A 15,378-nucleotide genomic window follows, 5' to 3' on the forward strand; every position below is an offset into this window, starting at 1 on the left:
CAAAAGAGGGTGGTAGTGATAGCAGCGCAATGGGTTATATTTTATAATTTACAATCTCTGATTTGGGATATAAACATGATAGCCATCTATCATTAACAAGATATATTGTAATGGCTTCTCTATATGCTGGCTCAGATGACAAGGAAGAGCTGGCTTTGGGAATATCAGAGTGTGAGGCAGAGGAACGTCAGGAAGACAGAGGAAACTCCTAATCAGGACAGAATTTGCAAGAACACAAAAAGGCCAGGAACCTCAGAAGGGCTGCCCATGGAACAACCGGATAAGAGCTTGGCTGAAGAGGAGACAGAAGAGATGCAGTACAACTAGGAGGCTCAGATAATCAGCCAGAAGCAGGGAACAGAGAAGGGGTGCAGCTACAGCCAGTTAGCAAGGATGAGGAGGAACTGCGTCATCCAACAAATCTCAGAGTGCACACGGAGGTTGGTAAGTCTACTCGTGACTTACTCTCCTAATGAATTGCATCATCTGGCAGCTACTTAGCCTAGCACATGGAGCAAAGCAATATTGGAGACAAACTTCCATTTGATTCCCTGCCATGTATATTCTCTCACTTTGTGAATTCATGATCTGTGCCTTTGTTTCTCACTTTGTGAATTCATGATCTGTGCTTGGACTTTGGATTTTGTGAATTGATTCTGGACTCGGACCTTGGATTTGGATATCGTATCTTTGGACTTACACCTGGATTTGGAACTTTGTGCCTTGATTGTGGATTTTGTATTTGGTTTTTTGACCTTATACCGAATTTGTGGACTCTGCTTTACTGGGGAACCACTTGCAGGCAAGCTTATTGCAAAGAGGATTTGGGGAATGACATTAGGGGCTCATGGTATTTAAATAAAGTCCTTAAATTTCCTGGGAGGGGAGGGACTGGGACAGAACATACTTCTCAAGTGATGAAGAGTCTACCAATGCTTATGGGGGTGATCTGGGGTCTACAGTATTGGTAAACCAATTTACCAATGATGATGATCATTTAATAACGATGCATTATTAAAGAGGACACAATGTCTGCACAGTGAATTAGATACATTGCAAGTGAATATAATCTTATTAGAGCAGTGTTTCCCAAACTTGACAATTTTAAGGCATGTGGACTTCAACTCCCAGAATTCCACAGCCAGCATTGCTGTGGAATTCTGGGAGTTGAAGTCCACATGCCTTAAAATTGTCAAGTTTGGGAAACACTGTATTAGAGGATGCACATGTGGCAGGAAGGAGTTTATTTCAATTTTATCTACCAATTAGGTGATGATAGTGATGATGATGGGACTAGGATACCATGTGCTCAATCAGTCAATCAAGATTTTTTGCACCAATCAAAAGCACTTCCAGGGATGGGACAACAGTGTAATAGTCAACAGCTATCAATCAACACCTCCTTATGGATATAGACCAATCAGAAATATTTCTGGGACAGGCAATAAGATGTTACAGCATTTCTGAGGGGAATGCAGATGTGACATCACTGAGTGGGCAGGGTTATAACTCCATTAAAAATAATATGTACTCATACTACAGCGCTCTGTGCTGTCATGCTGGCTGCATAACCATGGAAATGTCTTCGGACAGCGCTGGCTCAATGGCTTGAAACAGAGAAGAGCAACGCCCCCTGCAAGGGCTAGCAGAATAAAATCCTCAGTAATGTACAGTAAGATATAAATACAATGAAACCAGATTTCCCTAATGGGATTTCACAAGGCCATGTAACTAAGGGAACTTGTTCTCAAAGTATATACCGTATATGCCAGCGTGTAAGATGACTTCCAGAAATGCTAAAGTCGGCGCCAAAGACAGGGGTCGTCTTATACGCCGAGTCGTCTTATACGCCGGAAATACTGGTAGTTTCCGGCGTATAAGACGACGTTCTAGGAGTGCAGCTCGGCGATAAAGACGGGGGTCGTCTTATATGCCGGGTCGTCTAATACGCCGGCATATACGGTATGAGTTCAAGAAGCCATTGTCAACATATACCCATATGTATGTTTTGTTGTTGTGGTTTGTCCTAACGTAACTGCAAAAACCAAAAACAGTCAAGAGGGTGAAATGATAGGATTGTTTCTCTCATTGCAGGATTCCAGGCCATCTGGCAACACACTCTATCTAGCAAGGCTGAGATTGCATTGCAAACACTGTAAAATAGTACTATTATTACTACTAACAAAATGCGCAACAAATTATTCATAGCTCATACAAGTCGCTCTTGTAGATCATTATTTGCTTAACATTAATAATCATCATAAACCTCAATTATTAGCCTCTTACCTGCCACATAAAGTTGTATACACTTCATAACTAAACCCTCTTTTGAGATAGTCACAACCACACAGATATCCTATCATTTTATATCTCTGCTTGTTTCTAGGATTTCAATAAATGGTGTCCTTGACTCTCATCCTATTTATTCTGTTCTCTAGGTAGGTCTGTCTTTGAAATCCATACTTTTCAGAACTCTTGGAAGAGAACGTTGGCCAAAGAAAAATGGAGTAATTAAAGTAATAACAACTCACGATGCCCTGTTGCAGGGCTTGAAATTGAGAGCCACAACTAGATTAATATAGCATATCAAAGCCAACTTTTTAAAAATGGATGGGGCCTGTAGCTTGTATGGGAGGTAGTCACAAAGTTTAAAGAGATGGAATAATGTTTTCAACATCTGCAAGGATTAAGATACCATTTTATGCTTCAAACACCATCAAATGGGCACAATTTTTTTTTACCATTTACTCAAAAAGTAAAAGCAGAAATTGGCAAGCTCTATGAAGTCCCTTAAGCCATAGTTTCTACACCTCTGATTTATGGAAATTAATTTTAAACTCTTTGTTAAGTGATTTGCGTGCCACTCTGGAGACAATAATGGATAGTAAAGAAAACTGCTTTCTGCATTCATCTGTGAAGGAACTTCAAAAACAACTTTCAGACTTTTCTTCCAAATGGTGACTACCAAGTGCTTTTGCAAATATGAATTAAATATGCAAATCTGGCAGCACAATGTAAGTAGGATAAAGTTCACATAGTATGTTCTGGTGTGCAATTTAAGGAAGGCCTAGAGAATTATGTTGAACAGGGACTATATTTTTCTTAAGCTGATTTTTTTCAGCATGATAAAGTTTTATTAAACTTGTTCCAATTTTAGCTTAAAATTTGGTAATCTGGTTTCCACAATGCAAGCAACCATCCCATTAAAATATTTTGAAAAATCTCTTCTTTTCAAGAATGATCATTAAGGAGAGGGAAGGGAGAGAAGCAATTCCCTTCTACAGTGAAATGTTTGGACAAGGTCTTGGTGCTATCCTTGGCTCAAACAGAATTATGTCAATTTACATTAAAACACCGGTGTATTTTTTAAAAAAATAAAAACAAGTAAAATAACAAGATTTACTCACCAGCTTTAAAATATTCACAAAAGCCTAGTAAGGAAAATCCTTCTTAGATACAAGTCTCACATTCTCCAGGAAATGTCACTGGACATTTGTGGTTTATAACTGCTGCCATAAACTAAAGTGCTATAAGAACTTATTGAAATTTGCATGATTGTAAAATATTGTCATTTGCCTTATGTGAGAATCTGACAGAGAGTGGTTCCTCAGACCAGGAGTGTAATAATTTAAATAGGTCTTGAAAGGTTCTGGAGTATTCCCAATATGGCAATCCAACATTTTATATCTGATACATAAAGATATTTATCGTTTTCTTCCCTGACCCTTATTTTTAATTCAGTAACTAAGCTATACTGGGAGTTGAAATTAATACTATATTCGAGTCTTCAGATCACACTACATATAGATCAGTGTTTCTCACCTTGACAATTTTAAGGCATGTGGACTTCAACTCCCAGAATTCCACAGCCAGCAATGCTGGCTGTGGAATTCTGGGAGTTGAAGTCCACATGCCTTAAAATTGTCAAGGTTGAGAAACACTGATATAGATGAAAGAAAAGCTCAGCTACACATTGTAGTAAACTTCTTCCTCTTCATCTTAAAGAGAAACTTTATATTCTCTTTTAATCACAGGGTAAATGTGTAATGTGATGGGGGAAAGGTGAACTATATATTTTTCATGAAATTCATATTTAAGCCGAACTTAATGCCCTAACGTTCAACTAGACTGAGTAATCTGCAAACATATAAGCTCCATGGGAAAGTTAAGTGTCCTTCTAGACACCAGTGGATATCAAGATAAAAAAGTTCATACACAAGAACTTAACTCATTATTTCTTAATCTTAGCTACTTTAAGATGTGTGGACTTCAATTCCCAGAATTTCCCAGCTAGCTATGCTGGCTGGGGAATTTTGAGAGTTGAAATTCACACATCTTAATGTTGATACGATTTAGAAACATTGGCCTAACTTCTTTGAAAAGGTCACATTTTTTTCTGTACATTTCATGCAACTGTGCACAATGCAGTAACAATATTTGCAATTCCACCCACCGCCCTTTGCAAAGTGTGCCTTTTATACTGACTGCAGCTTACAGGAAAGTCTGCACAAAGTTTGTGGCAATAAAACCGGGAAAACATGAGGAGAGCTTCTCATTTTTCCTGAAGCAAAGCAGGGATGTTGATGTTCCATCCAATAGCCTGGCGATCAAATCCACAAGTGAAGAGGTTGCATATTGGATGATCTTCGCTCCATGCTGAGCAGCAAACCATCCTTCTGTGACCCTGGAAGAACAAAGAGAGCAGCATTAGACTGTGCTTGGTTCTTTTTCCTGCCTCTTTTGTTAGGCCGTACAGACAGTCCTTCAGCAACCATTTGAAATTACAAGAACACTGAAAAAGGTGACATGCAACTGGTGCCCCCTCTTACAATTTCACAATATTCCACAGTCACATAATAACAAAATTTGAGCATTTGGCAATTGACATGTATTTACAACAGCTGCAGTATCCCAGGATCATGGGGTCTCAAATTTTGGGCTTCTGGATCCCAAAAAGACAGTTAATAGGAGCAGTTGGATTTGGTTAACAGCCACATGATTCACTTAACAACTCCAATGATTCACTTAACAACTCTGACAAATAAAGTCGTAATATTGGGCACAACTCAACAACCGCCTTGCTTAGGAATGAAAGTTCTGGTCCAAATTGTGATTGTAAATTGAGGATAGTTTGTACACACTACCAAAATCTACTTTCCAAACATATACCCCAAGACAGATTATTTGACCATATAAAAATAATTAAGGAATCAGTAAGCAAGCCAAATTATATTTTATTTGTAGGTAACTATTGCCAAAACTATGGCTGAAATGAATCAGATACACAGATGTTCGGGAATCTGAGGAACAGAAATAATCCTTCAGAAATTTGAAAACATAGAAGTTGTTCAGGCTTTTTAAAATATAGGGGATTAAAATGACCACCCTTATGGTCATTGCAGCATTCCCATGGTCATGTGATCAACATTCAGAAACTTGGCAACAGGCTCATATTTATGATGGTTGCAAAATCAATGGGGAAGCCAGATTCACTTAACAATCAATCAATTTAACCATTTAACATTTAACAATCAATTTAACAATTTAACAACTGCAGTGATTTGCTTAACAACCATGGCAAGAAAGGTCACCAAATGGGGCAAAATTCATTTAATAATTGTCTCAGTTAGCAACAGAAATTTGGGTTCAATTGTGGTTGTAAGTCTATCTGTATGATAAAATAAACTTTAAACCTCTTGTTTAAACACTGGTTTGGGCTGAACTCTATGGGTACGGAATGTCCACAGCCTAACTAAAAATGGACAGCATCCTTTCTCAACCTAGTATATTGTGACCACACTTCTCAAAATAAACACTCTATGTCAGATTTAATACACTTTGCTTTTTAGATGTAAAATCACACAAAGCGGTGATACATTCAAAAACCTGTTATTGGAATTAGCAGACTTTTTTGTACAAACCACAAGCTTGTACAAACAGCCTTGAAAAAAATTATATATAAATGACTTCATACACTTGCAAGCCTAGATACAGAAACAAATACAGAAACAAAGTTCATTTTTATTTTATTTTTAAAGGGCATAAAGTAGGGTTTTTCACAATTCACAAAGCATTTTAAGTTGTTACTGGATTATTTAAGATCTCAGTACATTAAAAATAGGAACTGGTGAGGAAAAGAAACTTATTAAATAAAACAGTTTCACCTGACTCCAGAAGAAATCAAATTTACTTTTAATTGAATTTATGTAATGAGATAGTTCCAACCTGTTCTATCACCAAGCACATCATGATGATGATGATGATGATGATTATGACGACTACAGAGGAAACATATCAAAAAGTTTTATTAAAGAGGACTCGGATAGTTGGTCTACTACTTGTCATTTGGGACAAGGGATTTGTCATATAGTGATCCTTATGGTATGGCTGGCTGAGGAATTCTGGGAGATTAAGTCCACATCTCTTACATTTGCTAAATTTTAGAGCTTAAAATATGAATGAAAAATCTCTGGATCCTGTTTCCTTAACCTAAGATCTCTCACTGACCAATACTACTGCTTAACTGCAGCATAATTTCATCCCTTTTGAGACAAGGAATAGCCAACGGCTGAAGTTTAAATCCATAGTATCCATACTTTACCATGCCAATCAAAGAAAATATTTCAAGGAGAAAACCAAAAATCTTGACCTTGTCGACATATGTGACACAGTGTTGCCCATTTTGCATCATTGTTCACTGTAACCTTTAGGGTCCTAAAAGTATTAACTGACCACCAAGAGGCTCTCCACTACTGCTTTAAAAGGTGAGGCCATTTAGAATTAAATCCAAACAGGGTCTCAACCCAGTGATTTTTAGTTTGCAAGATACCAATTATTATATGCTATAGGTAGCCTTTAAAACCAGTTGCCTAAAACCCTTTTGATGGCCTCCCTGAGAACTACTTATGACCTATTTTCGAAGTTACAACAGCCACATATACACTTGGGCTCATCTTTACGACCACTTGCAGTGTGTGTTCTGCAATTACGTGATCACACAATTTGCCATTTATTTATATTTTGCCTGTTCCCAATATTTACTTTCAGCTTCTGGCAAAATCGCCCATTGGGGAAAATGGATACACTTAACTGCAGCGTTTGCTTAATGACCGTAGCGTTCACTTAATGACTATTGTACAAAATGGCTGTAACTGATGCCTCAACGTATGACTGCAATAACTTCAACAATAATTCTGGGTTCAATTAGGGTTGTAAATCAAGGTCTATCCGTAGAGGAAAAAAGTACAACTGTTTTTAAGTTAATGGCAATTGCGTGATTTTCTGCAACAACATGCTAGGTTTTAACTAAATAATAAATATTTTGTAACATGCAGAAAAATAACTTAAGGGAAGAATGAGAGAGATGTTAAAGAAATAACTAAAGTTCTGCTACCTGTCTGTTGCTACGAGGAAGACGTGCTAATCGCACTCCAGACATGTCAAATAATCTAACCTGTCGGTTGTCATGTGGAAGGGCAATGATTTTTTGACCGACACAAACATTAATCCTGTGCAGAGGAGATAAAAAAAAAATTAGAAAGCTTGCCAGGAATTGACAGTAGTTCAAGGGCACTGAAAGTGATTTAATTGGAATTTCATGCTACACACAGTTCCCACAAATATAATTTTATTTTTTTACAAAAAAATGGTTTGTTTCTGGTGCTGATGGTATCATAGACATTCACAAAGACATCACCAGATATACCCCATAGTCTTTTGCTAAAGACAAAAAAAAAAAACGCTCTGAAGCCCACACTTATACAGACAAGGTCCATCCTGATTCCCTTAGGAAAGAAAAACCCCTCTGCAGTTAGTACTTAATGGAATGAGCACTAAGGGTCTCTACTAAAATCATGAAAAGAAAAGTTGCACCCAATTCATCTGAAGTACTTTAGCTATGTAGACCCAGTGTTTCTCAACCTTGGCAACTTTTAAAATGAGTGAATTTCAACTTCCAAAATCCATCCATCTTAAAGTTGCCAAGATTGAGAAAACACCAGTATAAATGGATCCTTTGCATGTAAATTATTCAAATCAACAAAATGTGAGGGATCCTAAGGTGATGAACACGCAGATCACAAATATCCTACTCCCAAATACTAAAAAAAAGTGATCAATTTGGATTAATTTAAAAGCCTAGTCTTTATGCAAAAATGGCCCAAAAGCACATGGCACCAAAGACCTAATGGGCAAAGGTTAGTTGCCATTGTTTCAAAATAGCACAACTGATTAGACAAAAATCAGTCTTTAGCTGCCACACTAGAACGCTATTTTCCAAACAATGATGCCAAAGACATAGTACCTCAACAATGCATTTCAGGAAGAAATTAAGAAAAATGGGTATTTCAAAGTAGCTATTTTCTATTATTTTCTACTAAATCTTAAAATATGTTGTGATCTGAGCACCACTTTTTGTTAAACAAATGTCTATCAGATTAAATGGACTATGGCTTACCTGTTTACTGCAGAGTCTGTGCGAATAGTGGCAATGGGTGATCTCATATTTTTTAAGTCCCAAACTTTCACAGTACGATCATCACTACCTGAAACCACATTGTCTCCCACAGTGAAAACAGCTGAAGTCACGGTGCTTGAAAGAAAGAAGTTAGAGCCACAGTTAACAATGTTACTGAGAATTCAATAGCAAATTTTAAATCTACAGTACCATCCTCACTATTTTGAGAAACAGCAAGAAATATTATCGACATGAAAGCACAATAGCTAGCTGCTGGACTCTGGGTTCAATTATGAACCCTGGCATGTAGTTTAATACTTTTAACATAATAAGATATGTCAAAGTAATAGCTTCTTTCCTACACAAAAAAGGGATATAATTTTGTAACTATATGCTAAATCACATACACGTATTATGTATAGTCTTTCCTATACAAAAAGGCTATAGGACACCCAATTTTTGTTATAATACTAATCTATTTAAAATTAAAATATTAAAGAAAATATCTGCCACATTTGAATTACAGTGAAGAAAAAAAATATTTAATTTCAATAACTAGACATGTATTAACCATTGTATTAACTGGGGTTTTGAGTTATTTCTTTCATCCTTTTGCCCTAATGGGCAAAGCTCGGTTGCCATGATTTTTAAGGCTGTTTTGAAGAAACAAGAGAAACATCCATTCATCAAGTTATTTCTTTTACTGCAAAGCTCCTTGCTTGCTCTCACCTACACAGCCTGCTAACAAAGCACTTTAGTTTCCTTCCCTGGTTGATTAGAGTCTGCTTCTCAGCTCAATTTCTATGGATCGCATTTAATGACCTATCCTGTTATAGCTTGGGGTCACACACATCAATTGCTTGGAATTTAGTAATTTTAATTTAAAGTGTCAAGTTGCTCCTGTCACTTCTATTGTACTGTGAGAATCTGACTTCATGTTGTATTCAGCTTACTGACTGAAATTAGTATTACCCGAGTCACAATGGGCTAGTATGTGCAAGGCCTCTTAATTTAAATTGACATCAAATTAAAGTCTAATTAGATCCAAATACCATTGTGTCAGTGGTTTGAAGTTTTTAAATGCTGCATCAGAGTGCCACAGGGTAATTATGTGGCATGAACTAGATGCCTTCAGAGCCCAATTATATAAAGCCTTTGTGTCTGAACTGGCGTGGGGGCATAAGCAATTACAAATGGCCCCTGGGTTCCAAGGAAGATCTCCAAACTTACCACACATTCAGAGCAACGAGAATACTGAATCTTACAAAATATAAGCATTAGGAACTGATATACTCATGCTAGCAGAGGGTGCCGCTCTTCGGCAAGACGACAATCAATTTGATTCCTTCATCATGCATTAGAATTATTCATCTTGTTAAAAGGTTGTTACTTTCAAGCAACCATTCAAATGTCTTTTGAACTTCTTCCCTAAAATGGGAATGATTTTATTCTTTCCACTTCTCTGCATTTACATCCTAATTTACATCTCAAAGTTGCAATCTCGGTTGCATTAAAAGATATATGTATACAGGAAATCAACTCTAACTGCTCATTGGAGCAGACATACACACACACACACACACACACGTTTTCTGAAGTTTTCGCGGGTATTTGTATGTAGGTCTTTGGTTATTCGGGTTTTCTCCCGTGTCAAATTGGAAGTGTCTTGGCGACGTTTCGATGAAGTCTCATTCGTCATATATATAAAGAGAGAATACTTGCAGCTCAGAGTTGAACTGTGGCATCCTTGGGGCTCTCAAAACGTTTTCTTGCAGACATTTCGTTACCCCATAACAGTAAACAGTACCCCAAATCAAGGAACTACTCAAGACAACCAATGAAACTAAACTGCAGCCTAATCAAGGAACTACCAAGAACACTTCACCAACAGTGACAGGATAAACCACTTGTATATGAACAGCACTGCATCATCTAGCACTGATGAGGTTATGTATTTTGGGTAATGAAACGTCTGGAAGAAAACAATCAAGCTCTGAAAACACCAAGGGCCCCATTGAGCACAAAAGATCCAACACAACATACGCAAAATACTTTCTCTGCCAAAGCAGGGCTGTGGTCATATAAAAGGGACTAGTGAACAGACCTGTTTTATGGGCTTTGACTGGCTAAGGTAACCATCAAGCAGATTTCCCTGCTCTGCACTGAAAGATTCTGAACCAGTGGTGGGATTCAGCCGGTTTGCAACGGTTCAGGAAAACTGGTAGCTAAATTTACCTGAATTCGGAGAACTAGCTGGCTTCCAGACATCTAGTCTAGGCCTCGGAGGCCTGGAAGAGGCATTGGAAGTCTGGAGGAGTCTTCCCAGGCCTAGAACAGCCCACCGGAAGTGTGTGGATGCCACTTCCAGAAATCTATTCTAGGCATCGGAGGCCCAGGCCTGCATCAAATATGAGAACCAGTTGTTCAAGTATTTGAATCCCACCATTGTCCTGAACACTTCTGGTGTCGGGGACTGATCAGAAATTGTACACAGATGTATCTTCTCTGCAAGTGACTATGTTACTTCCACCACTTACTGGGGATTCTTTAAAAAGCTTGAACAGGAATACCACAATATTTGTGCACAATAACTCATAGCTGAAAAGCCACCTAGTTCTCAGGAATTAAACCCAATCATTTCCTTGTTTAAGTCTTCTCTTCCAATCTATGGCTACAATTCTCTAACTGTTCTTCCCTCAACTCCAATGTGGTTCTTTTAATACTGGGCAAACATGCAAATCTCTCCTAGACTTTGCAAATATTTGTTTTATGTTGATGTCACAATGTAATATTATAGCAATAAAATATTATGTTCCTTTCTTTAAAAGGTTACCTTAAAAAGCACTGGGAGACTACCATGTGTCTGTGCAGGAAAATATATGCATGCTTATTCATACTTTATTTAATTTTTGCAATACTCATTTATTTATTTAAACTATTTAAATGGCTGACCATTTCAAAGCAGTGACATTAAGTTTCTATACATCATATTACACACAATAGCTTTTACATTCTTATTGCAGCCATTTAAATTTTCTATACATCCTTATAGAAGTCATTTTGTCCTTTATCAAACAGATAAAATCCTGTCAATAATGAGTTCCCATTTTGTGTTTTAAGTTGGTGGATGTTATCAGAGACCTCTCAAGCAGGGCAAAAGAATAAACCTTATCCAAACATTTTTTTCTCAAGCAAGATTATCCAGATATTTCCAATGGTAAGCAATCAGACCCTTTGCTGCTAAAAACAGAAAAACAATACGATTCTTGTTTTGAAACTTTTCATACCTTCCATTAAGCACAAGAATATGGATGAATTTGGTGTGAATTAAACTATTTGGTTATTGCTCTGATTTTATTAAAGTAAGTTACTGTACTATTTCACAAAATGTAAATTCCCTCTCACGTTGTTTTTAATATGGAATGAAATTGTTCCTCAAGCTTTGGAATGAAATCTATGTATTTAATGGCATTTCAAGGCCACTCCAAATATCAAAGGACTATGGGTAGCTGACAAACAATAATGTAGCTAAAATTAACAATTAATCCAAGAAAGTTTCTATTAAAAAAAACCCCAAACATTAATATATGGATTACATTTGGCTTACATCTGGGGATCCAAGAGAGGCAGTAAACTTCACAAATTAGGAACAAGTCAGGGAAAATAAACTGAAATTCAATTCAAGTAAATGATTTTAACAGACAATTTGAAGGTAGCCTTTGGTCTACCAATTCCTCAGATGCTAAGGGATATCTTATGATTACCAACTATGGCCTTTCCCAGAAATGCAGCCAGTTATCTCTGGATCCATGGAACTCTAGCAATTATCTCACTTTGTGAGTATAGTGGGAAAAGTTAAATAATATGAATTATTTTCCTCCAGTCCTACTTAACATTTTGGCTCAGTTTAAAATTCTGAGTTCAGCCTTTGGAGCCCTAAATTGGTTGAGGCCAAACCTTAAAAAACAGAGAAGGAACTGGAAACCTGAAGGATAATCTAAAGGGGAAAAATGCATATTAGAAATGGAAATTAAATATATGCCAGATGGCAGAAATGGCAAATACAAATATTAAAAGTTTACCAAAATTAAGAAACACTAAAATAAGAAGCAATAATTAAACTACTTCAATATTTCTTGAAAGAAAATGCAAACAGTGGCGAAAGAAGAAAGCACCCATCATTCCCTCTATTTTACACCATAGGAAAAGAAACTGACACGGGGCAGATGATAGAGAGGCTGTGCAAGGGAAAATTATCCACTATGCCCTCCGACTGAGATCAATACAAAGCATTAAACCAACCGAAACCCCAATTAGATAGCATTTAATTTAACAGCATGTGGCACTGAATAGCCTTTATTTTTTATTACACACATACACACAAACACACACACACAGAGAGAGAGAGGCTATTCATTCTCCATCATCAACAATCCACCATTGAGAATTACAGACTGCAACCTATCCTGAGGGGCAGTGCTGTTTGGTAGACCATTCTTCCCCCACTGAGAGGGGAACTAGCCCAAAGTCATCTAACTGACTTTGTACCCAAGGGAGAACTAGGACTTGGGTATCTCGCTCCTACTCCAGCACCTTAACTACTACTCTACACCGACTGTCATAAACAGTTATAGTTATAGACCCAGACCCTGATAAAAAATATAGATAGAAAAATAATAAATAAAAATAGAGAAATAAAAATTCATTCACAAAAGACAAAGCTCTGAAAAATACTGACAGAATATAGAGCAACCATGAATTTTATTTTTCAGAGAGTGGTGTTCTTTCTGAAGATAGTTTAAAGATAAAACATGTGAAAAGGAAGAAAGAACAGGAATCTGCAAGAGGACCATCAACCATGATAACAAAACAGAAGACCAAACAGATAAACCACCAACAGTCTCTCTGATAACTAAGTGACATGCATCATATCTCAATTAAAATCAATTATATTAAAATATGCAGAAATGCATGGAAACCTGCTTATGCCAATGCTATGCAAATAAAATAAAATTTTATTACAGAATGCTCTTTGCCTTTTGCAAGAGATTGTAAATGTTTATTTATGTTCTGCCTTTATTTTTTTTTTATAAATATTTGAAGGTGGCAAACATACTTAATAATTGGGAGATCACACATTCCATATTTTTTCTGGCAATCTACAAAAGGATGTGGCTACCCCAAAACTATTTCTAAAAAACCTGAAATTAACACTCATATTTGAATGCCTATCATAAAATATTACTTCACGGTACTCTTATTTTAAATGTTGTTGAATTATCATTTACAAATATTTCAGCTGCAGAGCGAGATACTAAAACCTAAGGTCATTACCATCTTTTCAAATATTTCACATAAAATTTTTCATCAATATCCCCAGTTAGCAAGCTCTTGGAAGAAAGGTCTTTAAAAAAACAAATAAAGGAATAGTTTATTAATCTATTGCAAAAAACCAAGGCTCTTGTGACATTTTCAAGATTACTTCCAATCTAATAACAGATGTGACGCAAGTTCTTCTGACAGGAATTGAGACCAAGATTGATTTATTAACAATAGTTTATTATTATACATAAACCTGTGTATCATATAAAATGTTCAGGAGCAAGAAAAAGTTGATTCTTCATACAGCTTATTGATTCTTTCATGCTGCCCATAACTGGAATGGTTTAAAAATATTGCAGAACTTCATTTTATTTCACTTGTGCAGATGGCATATCAATTTGCATTGTAGGATTATCACAATATTGCACTAATATCTTCAATATTCTCCAATTCATGCATCAAATGAAGAAAGCATACGCCTACAGAAGCTTACCCTAAAACATACTTGTTTAATTTTAAAGTTTTGCCAGATTCTCACTTTCATAGGTAGGTTGATAAATAGATAACGGGGGTCATACATTTTTTATCAATAAATGCATATATTTCACAAAGCATGAGAAATTCTCATGGATCATTTACCAACTACATAAATGCATCTGAAACAATCCCTTAATGAACACATTTAATTAAGCAAAGCCTGCAAATTTAAATCCTTCAAAAATGATACTTCATTAAGAGAGCATAGTACTAAATTTTTAAAAAATGTATTGTGGGATTTTTTTTGTTCCAGTTTAATGCAACTTTCAAGTACTATAATTTGCAGCTTTGACATGAGGCTATAACATAATTGCTCCAGTGACAAACAATACAGGAGCGAGGCCAACACTTTTAACTTATCCACTAAATTGAGGTGTAAACACAAAATTAATGGAAAGCAGGAGGTTAAATAGAGTATTCAATTAATGCATTTGCCCCTTCTTGGAGATTTAATGATGAAAAATACTGTTCAAAGTGCACTTGAATCTGAAAAGTTTAACAAACTAAGGAAGTGAAGGTCGTTCAACGTTTCCCCTTATTTTTCTTTCACTGGATGCTGGATTCTTATGCAGCTATAGCCAACTTAAAACTGTGGTTAACATCTCTTCAACTAAATTAATGAAAAATGTCAACAAGAGATCATTAGGCTCTATGTTAATGGAACGCTAAAAGGCATTAGGGTTTTAATAACTCAACAATGGATGACAGGTATCTTTGGGCATAAAAAAAGTTGGCAAAGAGATATTATTCATAAGACACCCTAATATGGTGGGTTCCCCAAAGGGAGTTTGGTGTGCTACTACCATTCTCCGGAAAAACTTCAGACTCTGCCAAACCCCAGCAAAACTCATTTATCTTGTCGTAGGAAGCACCAGAGCATGTACTTCCAGCTGACAAAGTGGCATTCTCTCACCACACACCGCTGCCTGAACTGGAATATCCTGCTCCCTCTGTGGGTCTCAATCAACAGAAAGACTGTAATGCTAGCACTCCTCATTAGGACTAACAGCTGTCTCCCCAGTCACACAGAGACACAAAACTGTTTTGCATAACAATCTGCTGAA

General features: G+C 36.6%; 1 protein-coding gene across 6 annotated transcripts in view; it reads right to left on the reverse strand.

Moving 5' to 3' along the window:
• Positions 1-1,416: 1,416 nt before the first annotated feature.
• WDR37 (WD repeat domain 37) overlaps positions 1,417-15,378 on the reverse strand; it is a 54,213-nt gene continuing 40,251 nt past the window's right edge. For all 6 annotated transcript variants that reach the window (XM_039352483.1, XM_039352486.1, XM_039352481.1 and 3 more), the window contains 3 exons: positions 8,456-8,590; positions 7,394-7,508; positions 1,417-4,684 (listed from right to left, as the gene is read on the reverse strand). In XM_039352483.1, coding sequence (XP_039208417.1) covers positions 4,553-4,684; positions 7,394-7,508; positions 8,456-8,590 — 382 coding nt within the window. In that variant the 3' untranslated portion in view covers positions 1,417-4,552. The remainder of the gene's footprint in view (positions 4,685-7,393; positions 7,509-8,455; positions 8,591-15,378) is intronic.

Source organism: Crotalus tigris, unplaced genomic scaffold (assembly GCF_016545835.1).
Source record: "Crotalus tigris isolate CLP2741 ecotype Arizona unplaced genomic scaffold, ASM1654583v1 scf7180000018435.730608, whole genome shotgun sequence".
In the NCBI taxonomy this organism is placed as follows: domain Eukaryota; kingdom Metazoa; phylum Chordata; class Lepidosauria; order Squamata; family Viperidae; genus Crotalus; species Crotalus tigris.